This window comes from Solea senegalensis, linkage group LG7, assembly GCF_019176455.1.
Source record: "Solea senegalensis isolate Sse05_10M linkage group LG7, IFAPA_SoseM_1, whole genome shotgun sequence".
NCBI lineage: Eukaryota > Metazoa > Chordata > Actinopteri > Pleuronectiformes > Soleidae > Solea > Solea senegalensis.
The window spans coordinates 12,534,208-12,559,848 of record NC_058027.1 but is presented as its reverse complement, the minus strand read 5'-3'; the positions used below and the strand labels follow the sequence as shown (position 1 = coordinate 12,559,848).

At 40.6% G+C, this 25,641-nt stretch overlaps 2 protein-coding genes across 13 annotated transcripts in view; both read right to left on the bottom strand.

Moving 5' to 3' along the window:
• Positions 1 to 1,194: 1,194 nt before the first annotated feature.
• On the bottom strand, positions 1,195 to 6,277 carry LOC122772834. The gene is made up of 10 exons (XM_044031144.1): positions 6,184 to 6,277; positions 6,043 to 6,107; positions 5,828 to 5,942; positions 5,346 to 5,494; positions 5,091 to 5,233; positions 4,839 to 5,001; positions 3,596 to 3,692; positions 3,396 to 3,474; positions 3,138 to 3,208; positions 1,195 to 2,605 (listed from the first exon to the last, which is right to left on the bottom strand). The coding sequence occupies exons 1-10, from the start codon at positions 6,195 to 6,197 to the stop codon at positions 1,738 to 1,740; spliced, it is 1,764 nt and encodes a 587-aa protein (XP_043887079.1). The 5' UTR covers positions 6,198 to 6,277; the 3' UTR covers positions 1,195 to 1,737.
• A 4,082-nt stretch (positions 6,278 to 10,359) lies between these two features.
• The window catches only part of LOC122772045 (serine/threonine-protein kinase BRSK2-like), an 87,488-nt gene continuing 72,206 nt past the window's right edge, over positions 10,360 to 25,641 (bottom strand). For 2 of the 12 annotated variants that reach the window (XM_044029681.1, XM_044029682.1), the window contains exons 13-21: positions 25,336 to 25,395; positions 22,426 to 22,486; positions 19,928 to 20,585; positions 19,430 to 19,478; positions 18,826 to 18,949; positions 17,825 to 18,005; positions 17,044 to 17,136; positions 13,872 to 13,919; positions 10,360 to 11,438 (exon numbers count right to left, since the gene is read on the bottom strand). In XM_044029681.1, coding sequence (XP_043885616.1) covers positions 11,215 to 11,438; positions 13,872 to 13,919; positions 17,044 to 17,136; positions 17,825 to 18,005; positions 18,826 to 18,949; positions 19,430 to 19,478; positions 19,928 to 20,585; positions 22,426 to 22,486; positions 25,336 to 25,395 — 1,498 coding nt within the window. In that variant the 3' untranslated portion in view covers positions 10,360 to 11,214. The remainder of the gene's footprint in view (positions 11,439 to 13,871; positions 13,920 to 17,043; positions 17,137 to 17,824; positions 18,006 to 18,825; positions 18,950 to 19,429; positions 19,479 to 19,927; positions 20,586 to 22,425; positions 22,487 to 25,335; positions 25,396 to 25,641) is intronic. The other 10 variants (XM_044029687.1, XM_044029688.1, XM_044029684.1 and 7 more) reach the window with 7 other exon arrangements.

Below are 25,641 nucleotides of genomic sequence, written 5' to 3'. Positions count from 1 at the left end.
TACTCAACTATGCCATTTTTGTAACATTTTTGACCACATACTAAACTATGACATTTTTGTTAAATTTTGGACGAAATACTAAACAAGACATTTTTGTTACATTTTGGACGAAATACTAAACAATGACATTTTTTTCACATTTTGGACGACATACTTAACTATGACATTTTTGTCACATTTTGGACGACATACTAAACTATGACTTTTTTTGTCACATTTTGGACGACATACTTAACTATGACATTCAAGTCGGACGACAAAGTTTAGTATGTTGTCCAAAATTTGACAAAAATGTCATTGTAATGTGTGATTATGTGTGTGATTATTTTATATTTGTATGTCTTCGGTCTTTGTTGTCTTTCTGAACAAATGGAGCTACTATGGCAAAAAGACACAGGACAAATTTTAGACATTTGTCTAACAATAAAATAATTTTTCCTATCAACCTTTAGAACACAGATCAGTTTGGCTGCTTTTGTCCATGACTACGTTAAAATGTACAGTATATAGAAAGGCTTCAAGAATGTGCAAATAGAACGTACTATATCCTTTTTTCCAGAAGTAATCTAATTTAAAATAAATAAAATCATCAAGTATACAAACACACCTGAGCAAAAAGTACTTAAATGTTTATAATCGGATTGAATTTGTGAAATTTGGAAATATGTCTAATTGTTTATGGACAAAAAGTGAAGAAAAACTGTTTTTTTAGCTATGTGACATATAGATACATATAAGGAGTTGTGTATCATTACCACTGCAATTTAGTGCACCTGTGGCAGTGTTAAAGACGATGAAGATAAATAAATGTCCACCAAGACATTGATTCAGCACAGACTCGCTCCTCAAACAACAGACCTGGGACCCGTTTCAGAAAGCAGGTTTAGTGACAACTCTGAGTTAGTTAACCCTGAGATGAGGGAAACTCTGGTACCCTGGCAACATAGTCCGTGAACCTAACCTGCTTGCTAGCAGGTTTTCTTCAATTAACCCTAAGTTTCTCTGTGTCTCCTCCCCTCCTTCATTTCCTCATTCATACAGTCAATATCAAAACACGTATCAGAGCGCATTCCACCTTTGCTGTGGCTTGTTCAGACAAAATTCAGTCACTTCTGACTATAATTATTTTTCCAGATTAAAACATATGTAGACATCCTTATTTGACCACACAAGTAACAGATTCAAGGATTTTCTGCTATACTTTGGCTTTTATTTCAAGCATTTGTTTCAGACAGGCATTCAAAAATCGTTGACGCATACGGTTCTCTGTGAGAACTTTTACAAAGGAAAGTTGAACTTAACATATACAGTATTTCATATTCAAATGAACCACCACATATAAAAAAAATACACACATGTCCAAAGCATTCACAAGATACATATTCTTAAAGTGCAAAAGTGTAGAAGAAAAGTGCAGTAGAAAAGCAATGATCTTACAGGTGAGACCTGTCACCTCTCCCTTTGCCAAGTGTGTTATGGAGCTATGGTGGCCTGCACATACCAGGAAGGATGTTGTTCTTCTTTGTTATATTTGTGTAATAGGCCATTTTCAAAATGTGAAAACATGCTCTCTCACTTACAAATGGCTGCCACCAAAACATAAAGTCCTTCCCTAAAATACATAATTATAAATGGGTTCTGCCAATAAACTCATCTAAATGTTACATACGTGACCTTTAAAGAGTTTTCTTACAGTTGAGAAAGAAATATTAGCTTTCGAGCCATCTCAGTTCAGCACTAAACACTTTGATATCCACTGCTTGTAATAACTGGCACAGGCTTCTCTGCAGAGATCAACGAGAACAAATGCCTCTGAAGCTCAGACTGACACTGGCCACTTTGGACATTGTGAATGGAGCCAGGAGTGAACTTGGCGAAAGATTCCACTGGATATTTAACCCAAAATTCCTGTCTCTCAGGACCAGGCTGCCCCACTTCCTTCTGAAATGCCTGGTTGGCATCATCCACTGAAGGAAATTCATCACCACTTTTCCCAATTGGCTTTGTCTCACAACTGACGACCTCATCAAAGCTCTCACATCCAGCCTCCACACCTGTTTCACATGAGGCCATGGTGTGGGCGCCACTAGAGTTGGAGGACAGACTAGAGTCTCCTACATATGACAATTGCCCTGAGTCTGCTTTGTACCGCTGATATGACATGTCTGTTGCCAGTTGAGATGGCACCATCAGGGGCAAATTAAGAAGAAATGCTGCTGCCTGTTGGTCAGGACAAGTCACCGTGATGTCAGCCTCACTCGGATGATACTCAGAGTCACACAACATTTTAGCCTGTGTCTGATGTGAACAGCTGGGAATGAGAATTGAGTAGGTTTTGTTGTCAAAACCGAACGAATCAGAATGAATGTTATCAGCTCTGGCACTGGAGAATGACCCACTGTCTCTGTTGGATTCTTTAGACAGATTGGTGGTTACAAATGACATTGGCACAATATTGGGGAAGGCTTTGCTCAGGGCTTCATTAACACAGGCTGCAATGTCCGTTGGTTCCGCGTTGGCATAACTAAGCGAAGACGAGCCAGTGCTGATTCCACTGCTTTGCTGATACTTCTCACTGCTGGAGTCTGTCAGTGACCCCTTTGACCTGAGTACAGAGAAACGGGATTGATCACATGCCAATCTAATCACATAGAAAACAAGTGTTGAAGCCATAAACTGTACATAAAAATAAACATAGTCTTTCTTTGCAAAACTCCTGATGCGATGCCTCATGATAAGTGATTTGACTGGTGGCATGTACATTTTTGAAACTAGAATTTCATCTGCAACCTTGGATGTACTGGATGATACAAGTCATATGTGCCATTCTTAATCATCCGCCTTTCTCATAGGTTACACAACAGTTTTATTGATGAAGACATGACACTATCAAGTGAGACCATGAACTCTTCAGGAAAATGTTTACCAACTTAAATAAATCAAGTGAGAAGTGTGCTAATTCTCGCGTAGACTTCCATTTAAATTGAGCTGTTTTTCTGCAACCAGCGTTGCAGCCTGCTACTTCCCGAGCTAACTGCTTCTTCCATCCTACTTTCTGGGCTTCACTTTACAAACTGGAAGACTAAGTCTATTTTTTATACAGTCTGTGGTTGAGGCACAAACGCAGCCAAACTCACCATGGGCAGTCGTCTGGAATAAGGGGTTCAACAGAGACATAGGAGGTGATGAGCAACTCAGGCCTCAAGAACTGAAACAAGAAGGATGAAGAAAAAAAAAATTGATACAACTGATTCTCTTAAAACTTGTGTGTGTGTGTATATAAGGTAGTATATAAAATATACAATTGTAAGGTTTGATGTTGAAGTAAACAATTACAGCTACAGCAAGTTTTAGATTTTTCACAAACAGCTACTTTAAATCACTGTGCGTCTCACCGCTTGTTCATAAGGATGCATAACAAGAAGTTTTGGATTTGGACATTTGGCGACTGTGTCCCACCACTTTGTCTTTAACCTAAAACAAAGGACATAGAGTTAAGAAATCATAAATCATCATGACACATAAAACACACATTTATGAAACAACTTCCCTAAGAGATGAACAAGGCAGCTAAACTTTTATTTTCATGACTTACTTTACAAAACAGCCGAATATAACACCGCTGATGAGGATTGAAGCGATACTGAGGCTGATGATGAGAGCCAAGGGCAGGGAATTAGAGGAGGCAGCAGCTGTGAAGTAAAGTAACATGTACCTAATCAATATTTTGTGCAAATAACATACAACTCAGAGAGAGAAGAGCATGGGCATGTGTGTGCATTCAAATCTGAATCTGAACAACACCTTGTGTTTGCTGCAGCATCATTTAACATCCTTCCTGGTGAGATATCAATACAAAGTCAAATTTGGTGTCCATCTTGGCAATTTGCACATTTCGTAAATGAACAAACTCGTCTGAGCACATAAATCATAACAACATGAAGAATGCGTCAATTTGTACTGCACACATCAAAAAAGAAACGCTATCACAAGGTCTCACAGATTCATAAGGGCGTAGCCACGGCAACCATCGGAATTTTGGCAAATTTCAGACATTCGCCACGAAACAGGAAGGAAACAGATCGTCTCGAAATGTCATATGTGACACAAGAGACCGACCCGGAACACTTGCACGAACATGAACTTGACCCAAAAGGAAGTCAGCCATTTTGAATTTAGCTGCCATTTTGCCACAAAACAGATACCAGCCTGTCACTTTGCCATACCATATATTTGCCGATCAGCGCAAAACTTCACATGTGAGACAAGAGACCCAGCCAGAAAACATAAGCACAATAAAACTGAGTGATGGGCATGGTGCCACCTGCTGCTTTACTGAGTTTTTCTATTTTCCAAGAACACACCTAAAACCTAACCAAACAACACACAGTTCATTTGACCAGCAAAATACAGGAAGTCACAGACAGCAGTCAACACTACAAACATACCACAGGTCCAGATTCAGACCCGTTCTTTAATAATAGAGGACAAGCCAGGTCCAAGACAATTCAAACAAGGCTGCCAGACTTTAAAGAACTGGTTTACTTTGTTATGTAGAATGTTTTTTGTATTTCACCTAATATCGGGCTGTTATTTTTGTAGTTTATGACCAAAGACAACATGTTAGGGTTTTACACTTAAGACACAGAGGAGAAAGAGAGTCAAAACAATAGGATTCTAAAATGTAGTGCTTTGGTACGAGTACAGACGGATATCCTTTTAGCGACGGATAAATGTTTTAGCAAGACCAATAATAACTTTGAGAACTTTGAGCTTTGATATCAACCAATCACCAGTAATGTAATGCATAAGAAGGGATAATTGTCAACGACACTTACGGGTAGTGAACTCAAATTCTTTGCTGCTGTCACTGAACTTGTCACTCCAATCAGTGTAGCTTTTCACACTGACCACATATGTCGTGCTTGGCTCTAAATTTCGACCATCTATCTCATAGATATTCAATTTATCAATCATAGTCGGGTCGACACGCTGATTGACCTGAAATAGAGAAAGAACAATTCAAATGTTTATGTCCAGTGTGGATTATCTCAGTGGTTCTACAACAGTGCCTATGACACGGTTTCTACCTCTTCTGTGTCTCCCTTTTTGTGGTACATCACATTGGCATGTAATTCTTCAGCTAACCAGCCGTCCATGTTTGTTTTCCACTTGATGAGAAACTTTCCATTAGCTTCCTCCACTGAGATGATTTCTGGAACTCTGGGCTTAACTGTGAATGAATGGAGACGAAAGAGTAAGAACAAATGATCCTAATCAACCCCAATACTGCGGTGATTTCTACTGCTTTATTGTGAATTTTGATCTAAAAAGAGACAACTTACTGCTCTTATAAATGTCAATGATTTTGGACTCCATCATTTGGCCTCCTTTCCAAATCATTGCAGTCTGACTCTCTCCGTAGATGATTAATGTGTTGACAGAGCAACGACACCGTCCACTGCTAGACTGCATGGGAACGCAATGGTTTGTTCTGTGGAATACAACATAACATACAGCAAAGTGACACAGTAGTCCATTTTATATTAGCCTTAAACAATACAATGAGCTGTATTTTCTTTTTCAGTCAGCATGAACATATTAAATGGTGATTCACAAAAAATAAAACGTAAATATTTCACTGTGGACATTAGTAAAAGGTGAAATGTAATCATTTGTTCTATTTGATTCTACAACCAAAACTAAGCCCAGAAACGTGCTGTTTTAACACTCAAACTCACTGGCTCTGTCGTAAATAAACAAACAAATAAACAAATAAATAAATAAATAAATACAATACAATACAATACAATAAACCCCCCCTCACTCGTTGTAGACGTTGTTCCGCAGCGACACGTTGTAGTCTGAGCAGTTTTGTGCCTCATATTCGCAAGACATCTGTTTGTCTGCGTCGTTGGTGCAGTCAAGGTGCAGACTCGCTTCTGAATAAACACACACGGACATTACAGGGCACCGTATTTATTACATATGTACATATTAAAAAAAAGAAAAGACACATCTGTCCATGTTTATTATACATACCAGTAAGAGCTGTCCCTGTCTTGATGTGTCCTAAAATCAGCAGGATTACAAACACACAGTTCCCCCTGAAAGCAAACAAAAGAGCAGCTTTGTACTTGAAGCTAACGAGTTTAATGTTTGAGTTTTCTTAGACATACTTACATGTCTACATCCATGAAAAATAGAATAGTTTCCTACTTCGTGCCACAGTCGCACTTTCTACGCTCTGTAGGGAAGAGAGACTACAGTGAAGCTGGTCTTAGGTTGGTTATTTGACTGACGCCTGTCTCAAGCTCCCGCCCCAAAACACATGGGTTTCACTTAGGGGTCAAGATCAAGCTGTTGAAGTTACACACACACACACACACACACAATTTTTTAGATGAGCTACTACCTGTCGGCACACTTAGCTGTTTACGAGATAAATGATTGCTTCAATGAAAGACACCCATGTATAAATATTCAAGTAGTTCTCAGTAGTTTCCATGTCATGACATTGGTTTGGAGTGAGTGATTTAGTTGACGGTCCCTCAATCCCTGTGAAAGTCGTTTGGATATCCAAACTGAAACGAACTTCACTCGCTCTAATTCCCCACGCCCTTTCCTGTTCTGGGAAGTTCTAACTGTAAAAACGTTGCGTCATCAGTTCTCTGGAAGTGTGCGGCACTCCTGGTCAAATTAACGCAAACAGGAGAGAGAGAGAGGGAGAGAGAGACAGAGAGAGAGACAGAGAGAGAGAGAGAGATTTTCATTTCTCAACTGTTCTAAGTCCATTGATGTATCAAAACAAGCATTCCTGCAGATGGCAGCAAAGCAATGTGGAAGAGAGTTATAAGCAAGAGAAACACTGTGATTTCATGGTCAAACATGAAAGTATTTCTCTCCGTTGACTGTCATTGTTCTGTGTGTGTGATTATTTTATATTAGTATGTCTTTGGTCTTGTTGTCTTTCTGTGCAAATGGAGCTACTATGGCAAAAAAAAAAACACAGGACAAATTTTAGACATTTGTCTAACAATAAAAATGTGTTTCCTATTAACCCTTAGAACACAGAGCAGTTTGACTGCTTTTGTCCATGAATATGTTAAAATGTACAGTATATACAAAGGCTTTAAGAATGTGCAAATAGAATGTACTATATCCTTTTGTTCAGCAGGACCTAAAATAAAATCATCAACTATACAAACACACCTGAGCAACTTGGCTTGTAACCGGAAGGTCGTCGGTTCAAGTCCCCACCAGGTCGAAAGGGCTGGGGTACCCCTGAGCAAGGTACCCAACCCCCATTGCTCCCCGGAGCCCACTGCTCCTAATTCTAGGATGGGTCAAATGCAGAGAAATAATTTCCCTAAGGAGATTAATAAAGTATGTATTCTAAGTAAACTATGTTTTACTCAGCTTATTTCTGCTCAGATGGATTAAAATGGAGGCTGCGCTCTTTGTTTACCCGTTGCCATGGTGAATCGTAGTATCAGACCTCCTTTGACGATGGCTTTTTTCATTCCCAACACACACGTTTATCTCAGAGTGAACATACGCAGAGTTGAATGAACTAATGCTGATCAGCTGTTCTGAAACCCAAAACTCAGAGTTGGTTAACCTAGAGTTAAGGTTTCAACTCAGGGTTTGTTGAACCTGCTTTCCGGGCCCTGTTTAGGAAACTGTTAAAGAGTTTCAGTTGAAAATAATATTATTTCCTAATATTATTGAATATATTTCACTTCTGAAAAAAGCATATTCATTCATGCTCATGCTTTTAGCAATAATAACAGCATCACTGTGCAACGGCAATCAGCCTGTGGCATTATTAAAGCTCAGGTTGCTTTCATAGCAGACCTCAACTCATCTATGAAACAGCGTCCGTGGTTCACGTGTTTGAAAAGAAAAGCTTTATGTGTTTGTACTGAGGGAAGATTAACCCAGAGTACCAGCAGAGAACTGACACACAAAAGGCAGTTGCTGTAATGGCTGATGTGTTAGAAGCTTTGGACACATTCAGCCCATTCAGACTCTGCATCTCAGGTTTGTTTTTTGACAGTTGGACACATGGTCGTGCAAGAAGTATCCTGGTTCAAATGAGGGCCTTTCTGTGTAGAGTTTGCATGTCCTCCCTGTGTGTGGACTCAGTGTGTCCTCCTCCTACGGTATGAAGGGATTAATACATTCATGGTAGATATGTAATCACTCTTCAACTCCAAACAATGTAAAATATGTAGATATTTTTGAGCATAAACGCCCCAATAATCCAAACAGATTCAAAGTCAACAGATTTATTTCCTTTAGCATTGAAGTTGTTCACAGTAACATCACAAGGGAATACATTGCCAGTGGTTATCCTGCTCAGTAGTAGCGCTCCGTGCTCCGAGTCCATTCTGTGTGCTCTGGATTCCCACAGTAGAAAAAGAGAAAAGCGAACAATGGAAGGTATTGCTTTAATATACGTATCTCTCTGATAATCCAACACCCACTCAGCTGCTCTGAGTGAGCGACCCGATCGCCAGTGAGGTCCCTCTTTGAGAGAATGAATTAGGAGGATGCGTTGCACGGTTACTGTGTGTGCACAGTAATCCAGAAGAAGGAGGAGGAGGGCGATAGAATGACGAGGCGGGGGGGGGAGGGGGGGAAACGAAATAAATCCAAATAAATAACATAAATACATAAATAAGTGTGAGGAGAAAAAGGAAACAGGAGAAGAATTCCAACGACGACATGCAAAGAAAAGACAAATGCTGAACATGCAAACAACCGTACAAGGTCAAAGCTAAGAGTAGGAATCCCCTTGGTTTTTTTAATAAGCTTGTCAGTAAACTTGGCTTATTTACAAAATGAGTGTTTGGTGAAATCTGAGTCATCATACACACAGAGGGGAAGGAGCAGACAGTTATCAACAAAGGGTTTGTTCCTCTCAAAGAGGCTACGTCTACATTCGTAAATTACGGTAAATCATCTTCCGAACGTATATTACAAGGTTTCTCTTGTCAAAAGGTGGGAGGGAAAAAAAAAAGAACAAACACCCACACATGTTTCAAGATTTTTCAGTGATCAAATAACTTAAACATGACAAAAATATCTTTAAATAATTGGACATTCAGAAACATTCTCTACATCTTTCATATAAATAACAGAATAATTAAAAACAAGAGAGGAAATAAAAGACAAAATACATTAAAGTACAAAAATATACACAGCAGTTCAATATTGTCTGGAACCTGCAGATAATTCAAACAACAACAACAACAAAAAAACAGAAATAAAAAAACAATGAACGAACTCAAAAACTTCACTTGTCAAAAGTGCAAAAGCAAAAAGAGACCTTTCATTGATGAGGCCCGGTCACACCGCAACAGAACGTAGCAACATTCATCAGTGAAACATGTTTTACTTTCATTATCAGTTCATCTCTATTAATCTATAAAAGTAAGACATTTACTGTTTTCTTTTTACCAATTTAAGACTACATTGATTTTGTAGTTTCGCAACTGCTGAAGTGTCCATTGTTTCACACTCGTGGCATGGCGGCTTCGTGGTTAGCACTATTGCCTCACAGCAAGAAGGTGACGGTTGGATTACCGAACTGGGACCTTTGCATTTCATTGTGCAATTTCAGATGTAGAATGACAATAAAGATCCTTTGCTATGATAAACTGAACGCACATGCACACAGAAAGAGTTAGGAAGAACATGAATTGAGCTCGACTCTTTGGTGGAGAACTTTAATTCGGACAGACGAGCTAAAAAACGAAACAAAACAAAACAAATCTGGGTAACACTTTAGATTAGGGAACACATATTCACTATTAACTAGGTGCTCACTAGCATGCATAAATAGCACTCTAGCCCTTTATTAGTAATTATTAAGCATGTTATTCTACCTTATTCTACCTCTATTACGACATGAATTAAGATTTTTCCTGATTAAGGTGTTAATACGTGCTTAATAATTACTAATAAAGGTCTGGTATGCTACTTATATGCATGTTAGTAAGCACCTAGTTAATGGTGAATATGTGTTCCCTAATCTTAAGTGTTACCCAAATCTGCATTTGACAGATCTTCTTGAGAGAGTTAGTTACATGTTCACAAAAGTTCACCAAAAGCAAAACAGTGAGGGTAGATTTCACTCCCTCACCTGACTGTGTTGGATGCTGGTGTGACCGGGCCTGTGCTGGACCCGGAACTAAAATATGGCAACGCAACTGAAGAAAAACATGTCATAACTACACTTTTTGTACATACGGAACATTATTTAGTCTGTACAACAAAATAGATCATTCATTTATGAAGTATCACTCCAGTGCTCTTAACACTTTTATGGGCAAACACTTAACTTCAACAGCGTTTTTCCAGAAACACCTGTGTGAGCTTACAAAAAAAAGAAAGAAAAGAAAAGAAAAGCCGTTCCCACAGAAAGACACGGATCAAAAGAAGTACAATCCAGCCGGCGTTCCTCCGTCTCATCTCCACTTTTATTCCACTGCTTCCTGATCCCGTTTTGTCTCCGCGTGCAAGACATTACATCCCGCAAAGAAGTCGTGTTTGTGTCGAGGAGTACATACAGTGTCAGTGTTTTATGTACATGGGGGAGAAAGAGAAAAGGGGGATGTGTACGTAGATTGACAAACATCACTGTCTTAAGGCTTCTTTTTTTTTTTCCTTTTACAACTCTTTTGAGATGTCTCTGTGTTTGGTCTGGTGGGGTGAAGTGGACTCTACTGATGCGGCTGGAGAAAGGACACAAATGGGGGATGCGGGGAGGGAGGATGGCGGTCTGCTGTCTTTTCTTTCGATGCGGACTCTCTTGGTGGTGGCAGGCCGTGAGCGGGCCACTGTCGGCCAGCCTCGAAGAGCCACCAAGGTTAATAATTATTACGGATGATCCCTGGTGGGAGACAAGTCAAGCCATCACACATGTGACGAGGACACACACCCACTCAAAGACCCCCGGGGACACGAGAGTAGGGACAGAGGGTAGGGACAACAAAGCTACATCTGCTACTTATTGTAAAATACTGATCAACTTTTAAACTGAAAGATCCATTCCTGTTATACAGTACAAAATTTAATAGGCAAAAAGTAGATTTGTTTTCTTTTCTTTTCATTCTTATCTAAAGGGCTGAGTCAGCAGCTCTCTGTCGCTCTCTGGTTAATGACCTGATAACTGCTTGTCGTCTACTCATGCACAGCTACCACTCCTTAAGGTTGTTCCTGTGTCCTGTTGCTGGCAGCCATCTTTGTTTTGTCTTTGCTGGAGGGACATTTAGAGTCAGTGGGCGGGGCCTGGGTGGGCTTGCTGCTGGGGGCATGCTTGGCAGGGGAGCTAGACGTGGCGGGGGTGCCAGGGGGGTGGGACACTTGGATGTTCTTCTCGTCTGAAAAAAGCTGTTTAATTACGTCAAAGAAGTTACTCAACGGGCTGCCTACACAGATGGGAAGAAAAGAAAAACGAGAGAGAGAGAGAATAAACAACAGATGAGCAATGGGTTTAACATGAGGAGAGGAGGAGGTGATGGAGGGATGAGAGGAGTGGAGCTGAAGAATAGGAGACTCTTGAAGGTGTCGTGTCAATCAGAGGTCAGAGGAAGGGGAGGTGACAGAGGTGACACTGCATCAGTGTTCTTTTTGTTTTTGAATCAGTGTGAGGACAGTTTGACTTCAGAGTCTCCGGTTCTCCTGCTTGGTGGAGAACTAACAGAAAAACTGGAAGACACGTCAGGTTTCATTCACCACAATCACTGAAAAACAGCCGCCTGTGTTTCAGTGATGAAAAGCAGGAGGCAAAGTTTCATACTAAGTTTTCCTTGTTTTCGTTGCAGAATTCATACATTTATAAATTCCTGAATTCTTTAATGCCTTTTAAGGTGAACCATTGTGGCCAATAAAATAAAACTGATTTTGCAGAAAATAAAATAAATATCTCCTCCAAGAGTTTAACTCACGAAATCATTGCCTAATGAATAAGTAATTATGCTGTGTTGGTGATCTGGACACAGACCCAGACTCAGATTTTTTCACAAGGAGGCTGATAAAAAGGTCAGTTTTACTAAAGGTTTATGTTACTTATGTTAGTAAATCCTAACATGGTGGGACATTGATCAGCCCTGTGCTCTGCCAAGTTCCCAGTGATGTATGTCAGTAAAAGGTGAAATTTATTTAAATATATGTTGTTCAGTTGTGAATGTATCTTCATTGAAATAACAGATATGTCCTGGTTTGAAAATGACTGGAAACATATGGAATTATGTACCAGTCAGTTTATTTTGGTCAAGCAGGTCATTTTTATCTATTCATTTATTTATTTATTTATTTAAACTAAAGTAAAAAAAAAAAAACAGCCACATGACACCTTTCTCTTAATAGTGGGGCATCATTTCAGACTTTGTGCTCTCCAGCTTTTCCTGTTATCCGTGTCTTCCAAAGCTCCTGTTAAGTCTCCATCACATCAACATCCATCACAACAACATCCATCTGTTAACACAAAGGCTCTTTGCTTGAAACGGTCATGGGTGAATCGGAACATGCAACCACATGGCACAGAGCAAACATCAACACACAGTCACTTATCATCACAGAGTTAGTCGTCACAGTGTGTATCCCCGTCGCGCTGAAACATCTCAGCCCTTTCGCTGATGAGCAGTAATTAATGTGCACTTGAGAGCGGAGGCTCGTTACAGTCACTTACCATCATTCCTCATTGACCACACAGTGTGTGTGTGTTGCTTTTGAGTGTTTAAGTTTCTGAGAAACAACCAAGCAGCTGTCATGCAGAGGGTTACTGAGGTCAGTAAGGAGCCACTCACTCATTCACACACTCAAATCAATATATATTCATCTTATCAAGCCACTTAAAAAACCCTCAAAACAATAGAATACAAGAACGCTGCCTAAATCAGTTGTGTAATTTTTTTTTTTTTTTTACATGATGTGAATGGATTTCCAGAATATATTTTAAATACATATTTATATAATATAGGTTATATATGTTAGTCAATATTAATATAACAATTAAAATGAAGCCAATACAGGAAAACAAAACAGTTATATTATCTGGCCACAGATTGCCATTGGATCTTTTAGGTGAAAATGATGGATAACAGGATCATTCCAGTTTACAACAGCATTTTTTTCTTTTATGCCAACTAGCTCAAACACTTCCTGGGGTTGGGAGTGGAGAGCTTGTGTCTTTTTATGTGTAAGTGTGTCTCTGCTACGGATTTATTCATTTCAAACACAGGGCTGAATGAATTTGAATAAATATCTAATTGCGAAAGGAATTGAGATTGTGATATGATTCGTAATTTCAGAGGAATTATTAATCATTTTACTCATTTTCATTTGAAAAGATTACTGTGTGATATTTGAGCAGATCTGTGAGAATCAAAATTGTTTTCTTCACAAATTCAATCCGATTTGAAACAGTACTTTTTGCTCAGGTGTGTTTATATCTTTGGTGGAAATGATTTTTTTTTTCTTCATCAGATTGCCTAGGTTGTGCAGAAAAAAAGGATATAAGACATTCTATATTGCACATTCTTATACCCTGTGTATATACTGTACGTTTTAACATAGTCATGGAAAAAAACTGCCAAAATGCTCTGTGTCCTAGTTTGAAAATAGGCTATATGGTGATTAACAGTTCAAACACAGACAAAATGTAGAGACTCTCCACAAACGTACTTGTTAAGATGAACATGTTATTACATCTCTGTCTGTCCTCCTCTCACGCACACGCACACCCGAGCACGCACACACAGGTTAGTGCACAGAGGTTGTGTTGGTGACAGTGTGCATGTTAAAAGCCAGAGTTAAGGTGTTTATTGCAGGGAACTCCTGGCCACTCTAGGTCTTCTTACCACGCTTGGAGGATTTACTGGACAAAGACGCTGGGTGCTGAGAGCCATCTGAGAGCAGAGGACAGTGTCAAGAAATGCCGTCCACTGCACTGAGGCCCAGCGCCTCGTCTACAGTCAGCTGATGTCAAACTTACACACTGCACATCGCTCATCATCGCTCCTGTTTTAAAGTTCAACTCTAGACACTTGAATGTTCAGCTCATTTTATACTTTTCTGCTTTTGTTTTCCCTCTCTCCAACATGTTTGTTGTTGATTGATTGAACTGAAAGACTGCATTTTTCATATTGGACAATGTCATCATTTATAATTTCATTACTTAATAGAATAAATGAATCAGTTAATCAAACAGGTGTACTTTTATTGCATCAATCTAATCAGTTACTGATCAGATCAATATTTTATTTTTATTGCTATGAATGATTTAATCTGGTTTTATAATGAATGTTGACTTTTCTGTCTTCTGAGCACAGAATGGCTTTCACAGATCTAAACTGTGACACAACTACAATCCAGATGGGGTCAGTATCAGATATTAATGTACTGAATCAAAACATATTCATCACCACAAGGCTGGTAATGAGGTGTTTAGTGAAGAAGACTCTGGGAAACAGACTGAACATTCACTGTCTCCTTAAAATCCTTCTGCTACACACACACACACACGCACACGCAAAATTACCAAACACATCCTAGTTTTGTGTGTCTGTGTTTCTTCACTTCAGTTCACTTCAGTATATCAGGTGTGCGAGTGGCAGCTCTTCCACAACCATCAGGACACACAAACACACACACACACGCACAGAAACACACTTTCAGAGTTTGGGTGCAACCCTTCAGCTCGGCCCCGTGAAGGTGGGCTCGTACCTGTCTGTGAGACAGTGTTTGTGCATGTTTCTGGGGAGGCATTTCATTCAGCATGCAAGTCGTTCATTTCATCCAAGTGGCGTTAAAGTGCGTGTAAAGCAAATGCAGAGTTTCTCCTCTTCATACATTATTTATGTTAGAAAATAGTCGCTGAGAACATGTAAATAAATTATAACTATGGAGTAAGGAAAGAAAACTCTTTCCCTCTAGTGTTCTGTTTGGGACTTTTTGTTTTAATTTTGGCTAGAGGACACACCAGGCCCATGGTTAACATAACTCATACATTACTCAAATGCTGTAACGATATAAAAACCCTAAGCATGCTTTATCTGCGGTTTATTCAAGAGTTACTGCACCTGCTCCTCAACTGAGCTGTCTCAGAAAAGCTTCTTCCCTGCAGGTAGCATGGATAGAGACAGAGGGGAATGCAGCCAAATCTGAGCTATGTTTGTGTACATCATGTCGCTAAACTCAAGCTAAATGATAAGAATCTCGCTTCTCTCCATGTCTGTTAAACAGGTGATTTGACACCTGAGCATTTATGTTTATATTCTGTAAAAACACTGCTGAACAGCGACGTCCGCCTCACTTTATCACTTTACGCGCACTTCAAGAATAAAAGCTGAGGGTAACAAGAAGCAGGGGTCTCATGGAGAGGCAGGTACGAGGAAGAGAGGGAGATGTGGATGGATCGTTAGACGGACAGGTACAGTAGGTTGAGATGTGGGTTACAGGCACATCCTCATGACGGTGGTGGGTGGAAGTTGAGGTTGTGCACACAGTGCCTGATAACAGTTCCCGTCTGTGGCAGTGACTGGTCAGACTGGTACTACTGGTTCATAGAGTTCGAGTGATAGTTTGGATTTTTGGACACGTGAGACACATACAGCAGAAATGAGCAGCAGCTGGTGGGGATCAGATAAGGCGGTGGGAGACTGAGAATGACGGCTGGAGTTCAACTTTTGTTTGATTTACAGAGTTGAGTGTTTCATGCTCAGCACTACAGTTTGTACTATAATAAAAGAAAAGTAGTGAAATGCATTAATGATTGACAGACTCCACAGTAGCTTCTTACGACTCTCTGCCAAAAGATGGCCAACATTAACTGTGTTTATTCTGTATTATTTATACATATTTATAAAAAGTAGTTACCTTTTATTCTATTTCCTGTATAGATAACACATCTATTTGAATAAACAAACTGTTTTGTATAAATCTGTTAAGATCTATACACTGGAAATGTACATTGATTTTGTTTCTATACAAATCACTGTTCATTGATCCCATTTTTTGTAGGAAACAATTAAATTCCTCTTCTGTAGAGACGTGTTTTTGCAAACTCAGATCGGGAACTCAGGTTTCGCTGCACTGGCTGCACACTGATTCAGGTTTTGCTGGACATGTGTTGCTTTGTTTTTGCTGAACCATTGTCTACAGCTGCTGATTTGAGATAATAATAATAATGACGATGACAATAATAATAAAAAATCCAAACTATCTTTGTAAAGGCTGCAGACTTCAGGTGTCGCCTGCTGCAGCGGGAGCTGAGGAGGTGACTTGCCCTGAAGGCAGCATTTAACAGCCTCATGTAGTACTCTGCCCTTACCACCAGGGGGGACCATTATCAAGTAAATAACCCCATACAAAAAAGGAACGTTACAAAACTAACAAGGACAGTAGTAGAACACAGTCACTCTTTCTTTTCTTACACATTTTTGAATTCGTCCATCTCTCAATAGGCAGCCCCACGATTTTTACTCATGTCAAAAAAAACAATTGTTTCTAAATCACTTCTGACATCTGACAGGATGTGACCCAGGTTTCTATTTCAACATAGTTGCTCTCCTGCACCACGCTAATGTAATAGCTAATCCACACATGTCTGACTCGAATACTGGCCTGTGTGTTTTCTGCTGAGTCAGTCGCCGGGCTGAGTGCCGAGCTGCTGTTTGCCAAGGATAAATGACAGTTTGATGTACAGCTCCTGAGTGGCAGTAATCAGCCCTGTGGGTGTACAAATGAAGCGCACTGAACAACAATGTTACCATGTGCTGTGTTTGTGTGCGCACGCCATGGTATGTGGCAGGGACATGCACGTGGAGATGCTGTGTGCAGGGTGCCGAGCTGGGCTGAGCTGAGCTGAGCGGAGCGGGTCTTAGCGGAGGTGTGCCACCGGGCGTGGCTATGCTGTAGGGGAGTGCCAGGATGCCGGGGGGAGAGGGAGGGAGGCTGTGAGGATGTGGAGGCCGTGGAGGGTTGTGGGTTTAGGCGTGGTCGAGGGATGAGTGGCAAAGGGACTCCACTTACCAGAGATCTGGGGCTGGACGCCGGGCTGGTCATTAGAGCTGAGCAGCTGAGCCTGGATGGTCTCGACCACGCGCTTGAAACGTCGGCTGGGACCTAATGAGCAAGACGCAGGATTTCAAATTTGCACAGAGTGGAACCGCAAAGGTACTCAGAACCTGTAAAATAATGTTGCATATGTTCAAAGAGTAAAAAGACCCCTGTGTTTACTCATGCTATGCCCTCAACAGCCAATTTATTAGGTACATGGGACACCTAACAAAGTGACAGCCAGTGTGTTCTTCTTCTGCTGCTGTAGCCCTTCAAGGTTCATCAAATTGTGCATTCAGATGGTCTTCTGCATACCTTGGTTGTAACAGGACGTTATTTGCGCTACTGTTTCTATCATTTTGAATCAATATGACCATTCTCCTCTGACCTCTGACATGAGCAGAGAATACTCACTGGATATTTTCTCTTTTCACACCATTCTCTGTGAACTCAACAGATGTTTGTGCATGAAAATCCCAGTAGATCAGCAATCCTGAAATATATTTAAATCATCTTTTTTCTTCATTCAGGTCATCATGACCATTTCTACATGTCTAAATGTATTTAGTTGTTACCATGTGATTGACAGAGTAGATATTTGCTTTAACAAGCTGTCAAAAAGATGTACTTTATAAAGTTCCTGTGACTATAATACTTGATCATGAAATGGATATACAGAAAAGTATTTCCATTTAGTCCTATGTATAACACAGAGAAGAAAACCACAACTGTGTGTATAATGTTTTGTGCTAACCTGAGAGCAGGGTGAAAGTAACGGAGTAGATGCCGTTCTCCTTGGTGGCGCCAGAGCTCTCAGTGTAGGTGATGTCCACCTGAAACTTTACAGGTTTCTGGAAAACGGTCGGACCAGCTGTGGACTTGTACTCTGCACGGAAACTGGTCTGGGAGATGACACTGTGGCTCAGACTGGGGATCTGAGAGAGAGATGGAGGATGAGGGGTGGTGGTGGTAAACCAACTCTGAGTTAGTATCAACACAAACAAACAGATTTCACTACAGAGGAAACACATTTTCCTTTTCCGCATTAAGACCGTTAACAAACAGACCTGTGTTGTACATGTAGGTGACTTGTATTCTTATATTTCAGATGTGTACAAATCAAGGGTGCCTGTCAATAGTATCATGTGTTAGTGGCTCTTGACTACATGTTTCTCATAATAGATTTTAGTCAGTGGACTAAACATTAGAGTAAACATTAGCGGCCGCTTGGCTTGCAGCCCCTTAGAGACCTCAAGTAAAATGATTTTTGACTTAAAGCTCTAATATTCAGTATTTTTATTAGATTTAATCAGCAGTTCTTTATGAACCCTGAATCCTAATTATACATAAATGCTACTATATAACTCCCATGATCCCCCACTGTTTCACCATGGCAACAAACTGTATCTTTACTCATTGCTGTCACTGAGAAACTCCCACTGGCAGAAATGTATAACAACAGTTACATTTAAAAATTGAGTTTAACACAACATAAACATGTTTTTTCCTGGGCTTGGAATAACCAGATGATGACGGATTCTCCCTGACATGTTTCTTTGTCTTTGCTGTGTTGACAGATGGTGTCTGCCATTCAAAAAAAATCATCTCCATAGCTTTAAAAGACAGTGAGAGTGTCAACGTGTGTTGAGGGAAGTATAGGTAAAGAGGAAAGATGGAATAAGAAGAAGACAGAAGAGGAGAACGGACAATTTTTGAACGTGAAAAGCCACAGGAAACAAAGGAGAAAGAACTCACAGAGAGGAAGGCGTGGACTATGTCAGCCTTTATGGAGCTGAGAGGTTTGTCTCTGATCACTATGAAGATCTGCTCCTCTTTCTCCAGATTGATGAAGTTGCCAAACCAGGACTTCTTAGCCAATCTGCGAGGAGACGAATGAGACATGAAGCGGGACGTGCAAATCCACTCAGAGTAGACAATAATGTAAATCTGAAGCGGCTTCATTATTAAAAAGTGGAAGTGTAACAGATATTAGCATTTTCTTTTGGTGGTGATCAGAAACCCTGAGTGTACACGAGGTAATTCATCTTATAAATGAGCACAGACATGACTGTGAGGCCCAAAGTGAGACTTCAGATGTGAATCAATATATTAACAAAACTGCATCTACTTTATCTACCTCAGCAAAATAAATATTCCAATAATGAACGCAGTGCAGTTTTTTGGGGTACCATTTTCTGCAGAGGCTTAATACAAACGTAATGCTCTTACAAATGCCCCGTAGCAGAAAGCAAATGAGTTGTTTCAAACATATTAAAGATACATATTGCTAAATTCACAATCTTACTACAGCTTACATGTTGTGACTTCAAGTTACAACATGGTGAATCATGCTACTCACTCTGGAGAAGAGTCTGGGGTGAGACTGGACATGTCCTCCTGGGTGGGAACTGTGCACAGGTCAGAGGCCACACAGTTACATAGTTACAGTGTTATTTTTCTCCTACATAATGCACACACCCCTGTTGTCTTTACATGCATTTTGTAGCAACCATGATCAATATTTGTCACGTTATTTTTCACCACAGTTTGATGCAGATTAAAAAAGTACCTAGAACATTTCATGGCATCATCAAAATAGTGTAGCTTTAAAAATAAACAACCTGAAGGACCTGGACTCTTGTGAGAATGCAAATAATGCAGCATCGTCACAGGCGACGCAGGTGAGGCAAGTGTTCACAGCAACTATTAGAACATCAGAGATGATTTGTGTTCGGTCCCCTAAGCTATAAGAATGCATTAACTGCATTTATGAGCTGCATTAGCACAAACTGTGTTAAATTGGTTATCATACAGATAAGCCTCATTTAATTACCCTCCCCCCACCCCCTCACCCTACCTTGCATTTTCCTGCGGTGAAACCGAGGTGAGCCCAGGAAGCTGTTCTTGATGGAGTTGAGGCGTGTCCTCCAGGGCATGCCTCCGATGGATGGGCTTGGCGGGGGCGTCGGGCTGGGTGTGCCGGTTGGGCTGTCCTTGGGCGTGTGCACCGGGGTGCCTTTGGGGGTGGGGAGAGGGCTCCCTCTTGGGGAGGGGTGAGGGGTCACCTGCGTGATTGGGACAGATTTGCCGTTGTGGTCAGGGTGGAGGTGGTGGCGGCGGAGGGGTGACATAGGTGGGACAGGGGAGAGAGGGATAGAGAGTTTGGGGGGCACGGTCAGGGGAGGGTGGCGTCTCACCCGTGGACTGTTGGGGATACAGGGAGCCAGAGGCTGGCAGGGCGTGGAGGGCTCAGATTTGGGGGTTGTGGGGATCTGGGCTGAGTTGGGAAGTGGGTTAGACCTGGTGGTCTGCAAGGGCTTCTCCAATACTTTGGGCTTGGCAGGAAGAGTCTGTGTGCGTGGGTGCATGAGGGGAGACCCCATCTTAGGATGGTATGAATTGGGAATACGAGGCCCCACCCCGTTGAGGCGGACTTCAGAGGAGTGGGTGGGGCTACAGTTAGGGGACTGACACAAGTCTGGGGACTGTGGGGGGATGAAAAATCGGCGAGTGGGCTGCGATTGGTCATGCACCCATTAGGAAGGATGGCAGAGTAAGCCAAATACACAGTCAGTGGAACACCATCACCCAATAAAGGGTCATTCCCACAAAAAACAAACCAGGAAAAATAAAAAAGGAGCGGCAGATGGGTTGAGAGGTGGAGCAGGCAGGAAGTGGTGAGAGTGCAAGAAAGACAGAAAAAAAAACAGTACATGCAATTAGCAGAGTGATTAGCCAGTCAGGAGGCAGCATTGATGATGCATTACGAGTAGGGATGCACCGAGACTACAACTCATTGATTCTGATATCTGATTGTTTGATGGGTTTTTATTGCACTTTAGCAAAAAGTAAAAACAAACAAACAATGTTTTCATTGTTTTTGTCTTAAAAGTTTATTTTATGAAAAGTCAAAAAATCAAGTATGTGATGTTTTTGTTACACCCTTCTTTAACTCAATATCTATCTTTTTTCACATTTTTGCTGTGTTTTGATGACATAAAGATGTAGGGATGCACCGCTTTATTTATTTGACAACAGTTCTGTTGATTCTATTGATAGTCTGATTGGTGCATGTATGTGGAATGAATTATTGTCACTTTAAATGTGAGCAAAAAAGGAATTCTTACGCAGAAATAACAAACAAAAAATGTTTTCATTGTGATTGCTACAGCAGCTGCAGTTGATTTTACACTTGTGTGTTTTGCCTCTGCAGCAGCACAAGCACTTTCTCACAGAGTGATGGACTGCTTCTTCAGCTAACCTGCCGCTGTGTGTGAATCTGCTCTCTGTGGACATTAAATCACCGGATCTCATCTAGGGTTCGGTGTTTCATCTGCACCATCTAAAAGCTCTGTGATGAGTGCAGGTATTAAAGGCCTACACCTGAGGTCAGACTACAACCTTGATAGGAGAACAGCAGCTCTTTCAGCTCTTATATTTCATCATTTAGGAGTCAATTATGTGTCATCTGAATATAGAAATCCCTAAATCAGTATTTCTTTATTTACATATCACACAGAGCTGTAATGACCTAGTGCATGCTCTGGTGCAGTGTGTGTGTCTTGACAGCAGCTGAAGTTGGTAATGTGCCTCACATTCTCAGAACACAGTTGTGCGCCAGTGAGCAGCAAAAACAGTGGTATTCTACCAGGATTTGAATGTGGTGGAAAGATCTGCGGAAGGAACGGCCACTTACCCAGTGACTGCTGAAACTACAGATCATGCAGGATGCACTGGATCCGATCACACCTCATGCAGCACACACACTTTCTCACAGAGTGATGGACACTAATCAAACCTGACTGTTGAATCTGCTCTCTGTTGGTAAATCACCGGATCTCACTGTGTTACTGGCCTTCCGGAGCCCATTTTTATCCTAAAAGTTCTGATGTACAGTGCAGCCAGAATTAAAGGCCTACACCTGAGGTCAGACTACAACCTTGATAGGAGAACAGCAGCTGACAGTTCAACTCAGCTCTTATATCTTCATCATTTAGGAGTCAATATAATGATGCCTTCTTCTGAATATCATCAGAAATCAGAGGGAAATCTTTATTTCTTATTATTTACATATCACACACCTGTGTAATGAGAAATATAAACAATATATTCTGTGAATTACAGTGTGCCTGTCTTTAACATCTACTTTTCTTTACAGACCATGGCTTGATCAATCAGAGGCTCAACTGTGCCTCACATCAGCTCTGGATGAAGTCCACAGTGGTGTGTATGAGCTGCTGATGATTGGCTGAAGTGAAGGGTATTTGATGTGTGAGCGTGACAACATACCAGCAGAGCCAGCCAGTGAAGTGTATTGTGGAAACCGATCAGTGCGTGGAAGGAACGGACACTTACCCTGGGACTGCTGAGAGGACTGGTGGACAGACCTGAGGATGCTCCGCTGATCGATCGCGATCTACACACATAGACACACACACACAGATCAATATCCAGAAGCGTTCACTGGATCACATAATCACACAACCACACTGCAGAGCTCGACAGCACATGCCACCTGTACACAGAAACACTGGAAAACAAATCCTGTGAACAATCTGAACTTCACTCTGAGCCCATTGGTTTTATTCCTGCTTCCTTAACTCTGTGTTACTGATACACTCTTCCCTCGCTCATTCTCTTCTGCTTTATCCTCCACAGGATGTTCGCAGGAAGCTGGAGCCAATCCCAGCTGACATTGAGCAAAATATGAGGTTCACCCAGGACAGGTCGCCCGTCCATTGTAAGGCAAACATATGGAGATGAACAACCATTCATCCATTTAGAGTGTCTAATTAACCTCTGCAAGTTTTTGGGAAGAAGATTTAATACTCAGAGAAATATGCAAACTTCACACAGAAAAGCCCCAGGTCGAACCAGGATTTGTACCATTGATCTTCTTGCTGTGAGGCAACAGTGCTAGCCACTAAGCAGCCGTGTGGCCCTGACATTCTCCTATTTTACGTGAAACACAGAGGTATAGCACAGGCATGATGATACCAGTTAATTGGCATCTTATTATTTATTATTTCTTGCCTCATATTTCATCTGATATTTGTTTTATGGTGATGCCAAGAAAGATTCATCCTCCGAATGTCCAAACTACAATGCATTGTGACTCAGAGTAGCTTTGAAATGAAATGTAATTTCAAGTGTCAGTTAATTTTGGACCAAGAAACACAACGCACACAGAGGAATATGCTGTTAAGACTGCTCCAGGCCTTGTTTTAGCACTTCGTCTTTGCAGTTTGTGGACCGTGACGTTTTGCATCTTGTGTGTGGCTGTGAGAGTCGTGTTACAAAAATCTGCTCACTTGGCCTGTCTACTTTCCCTAACACTCAGACATAAGGAGTATTCTGGGTTGAAACTCTATAAATAGATCCGCTGTGTCAGCGGCATTGTGAAATGCATGGACACATACACAGCCACACACATAAACGCAAGCAGCCAAACATCCACTGCAAAATCCATTAGCACTTTTTTCTTTTCTGTTAAAATAATTGAGAACTGCAGTATGAGATTTTACAAAAACAATTATGGTTAAATAAAGAACACACTAACACACTTTGACCTGAAGAACATGAGATTGTACAACCATACCAGCAATGATCATGTGTTCTTTATAAGTGTTAAAGATAAATCAGAGCCCAGCTTTATTGATGACACCATGAAGAAGTAATGCTGAATTAATCATGATTATGAGACTAGGGATTCAGCAGATCAGATACAGATTTGCCTATTAAGTCATCATGAACATCATTAATAACTCATAAATTATAATGATTCCAATACCTTAGTTAATGCATTCAATAAATTAAGTAAATTAATGCCATGTAGCATCATGCAGTCAGGCAAGAAGTACATTAATACTGATAGTTCATCAGGTAATTCATTATTTTATCATGCATGAAGTCATAAGTCATGTACCCTTACTGTAAGGTGTTTGGTATGAGCTAAGCAAATATGATCAGGTGTAGGCAATGGAAAACTGGTGTGTTAATGATAGAGAATAAAAGAGATAAACTGTTTTTTTTTTGTTTGTTTTGATCTGCTCTTCCTGTGATGATAATACTCATGGTGTACACTGACAAAGAGCAAGTATATTGGATTAAAGATGGCTTGGAGATGAACCACTGTCACTCACTTCAGAAACAAGCAGTCATTAACATGCAACTTGTTAAATGTGACACTCATCCTGTCTATATTCAGAATGCTGGTGCTGGATCATCTCTTAAATCTATAAATGACTTCTTGGCTCATCAGTAGTGATGCGTTTTGGAGCGTCACTTTACGGATCTCCCCAATTAGATGATGAGGGAAATAAAGGGTGGTAGGGGGAGCCTTATTTCCATCTCCTGTTTGTGCTCCATCTGCGTTCCTGCCAATTAATTTATGCTAATCTCAATCCAGGCTGCACATTCAGCAACAAACTGTGCAAGGTCAGCCACACAAGGGAGGCTGGAGACGGCAGAGAAGGTGAAAGTTACCCCTCCCCATGCTTTACAGAGAAAACACAAGACTGGCAAAGTACAAACAAATATCAAAAGACACAAATACAAACACGCACAGTGCAAATGAAGATGGGATACAGGGAAGGAGAACAAATGATCTAAAGACATCAGAGACAGAAGTCTGATATTGTTCTGTTCTCGGTATGAACCACAGTCAGAATCAGATTATTATAAATCTGACCAGAATCAGACGCTCTTTCCTCTTTCTGGTGTTTCTCAATTTAAGTAAAGTCAGTCCTCTCAATAGATCTGGTTTCCAGCCTGCATGTCACTATTCTGCCACAAAAGTCATGTTTCTGTGAGTCGGAGAGTCTGAAACTGATATTTGTGGACAAGCAATATGAAAGATCAATACCCTCTGAAACAGAGAAATATTTAAAACAAGATATTCATAAAAAAAAGACCTTTTCATATACTTAAAACACCATGTGTAAACACAGAGGGAAGATGATTTTATATGTTAAACATATCTGGGTCGGATCATATTTTAAAACAAGGTGTAAAGGAGATGTGAGACTCCTAGATAAAATTAGAGTCTTGCTTTCTTTGTCCTTAATTATATATATTTTCCATTTTTGTTAAGAAAACCTAGAAAAAGACATTAACAAGATACCACTAATGGACGGGGACATTTTAGGAAATAACATGCTACAGCAAAAACAAGACAAAAGGTAATGGATAAAAACAGCAAAGGAACAAAATGGAAATATGTCTACGAACAAACTGAGAAATAAGATGAACGGAGCAAACCAATACCTTTCTTCCTTGCTGCAGTTAGCGTTTGTGATATCCAAGCTTTTACTGAAAACAGATTTGCTAAAAAGGGGCAGACAGAAAACCAAGAGACAGAAACGGAGTCACATAAGGGGAATCCTAATACACAGCATGCAGCAGTCACTAATGAACTCAAAAATGCTTAGAACAAAATCAAACAGCACTGTAAAACAAAACCGATCACCATGAAACAAAGAGGAACACAAGGCTGTACACGTGCAAGGATATAGAAGTCTGACGACAAACAGCACATTCATGGCTCATGCTTGAGTCAGTGGGACATTTTAA

What these genes read in the sequence shown, in the direction of transcription:
- LOC122772834 (XM_044031144.1), bottom strand. An exon ending in GACAGGGACAGCTCTTACTG is followed by an intron (nt 5,943 to 6,042) that starts GTATGTATAATA and finishes GTGTTTATTCAG; the next exon opens with AAGCGAGTCTGCACCTTGAC. An exon ending in AGAATTTGAGTTCACTACCC is followed by an intron (nt 3,693 to 4,838) that starts GTAAGTGTCGTT and finishes TTTACTTCACAG; the next exon opens with CTGCTGCCTCCTCTAATTCC.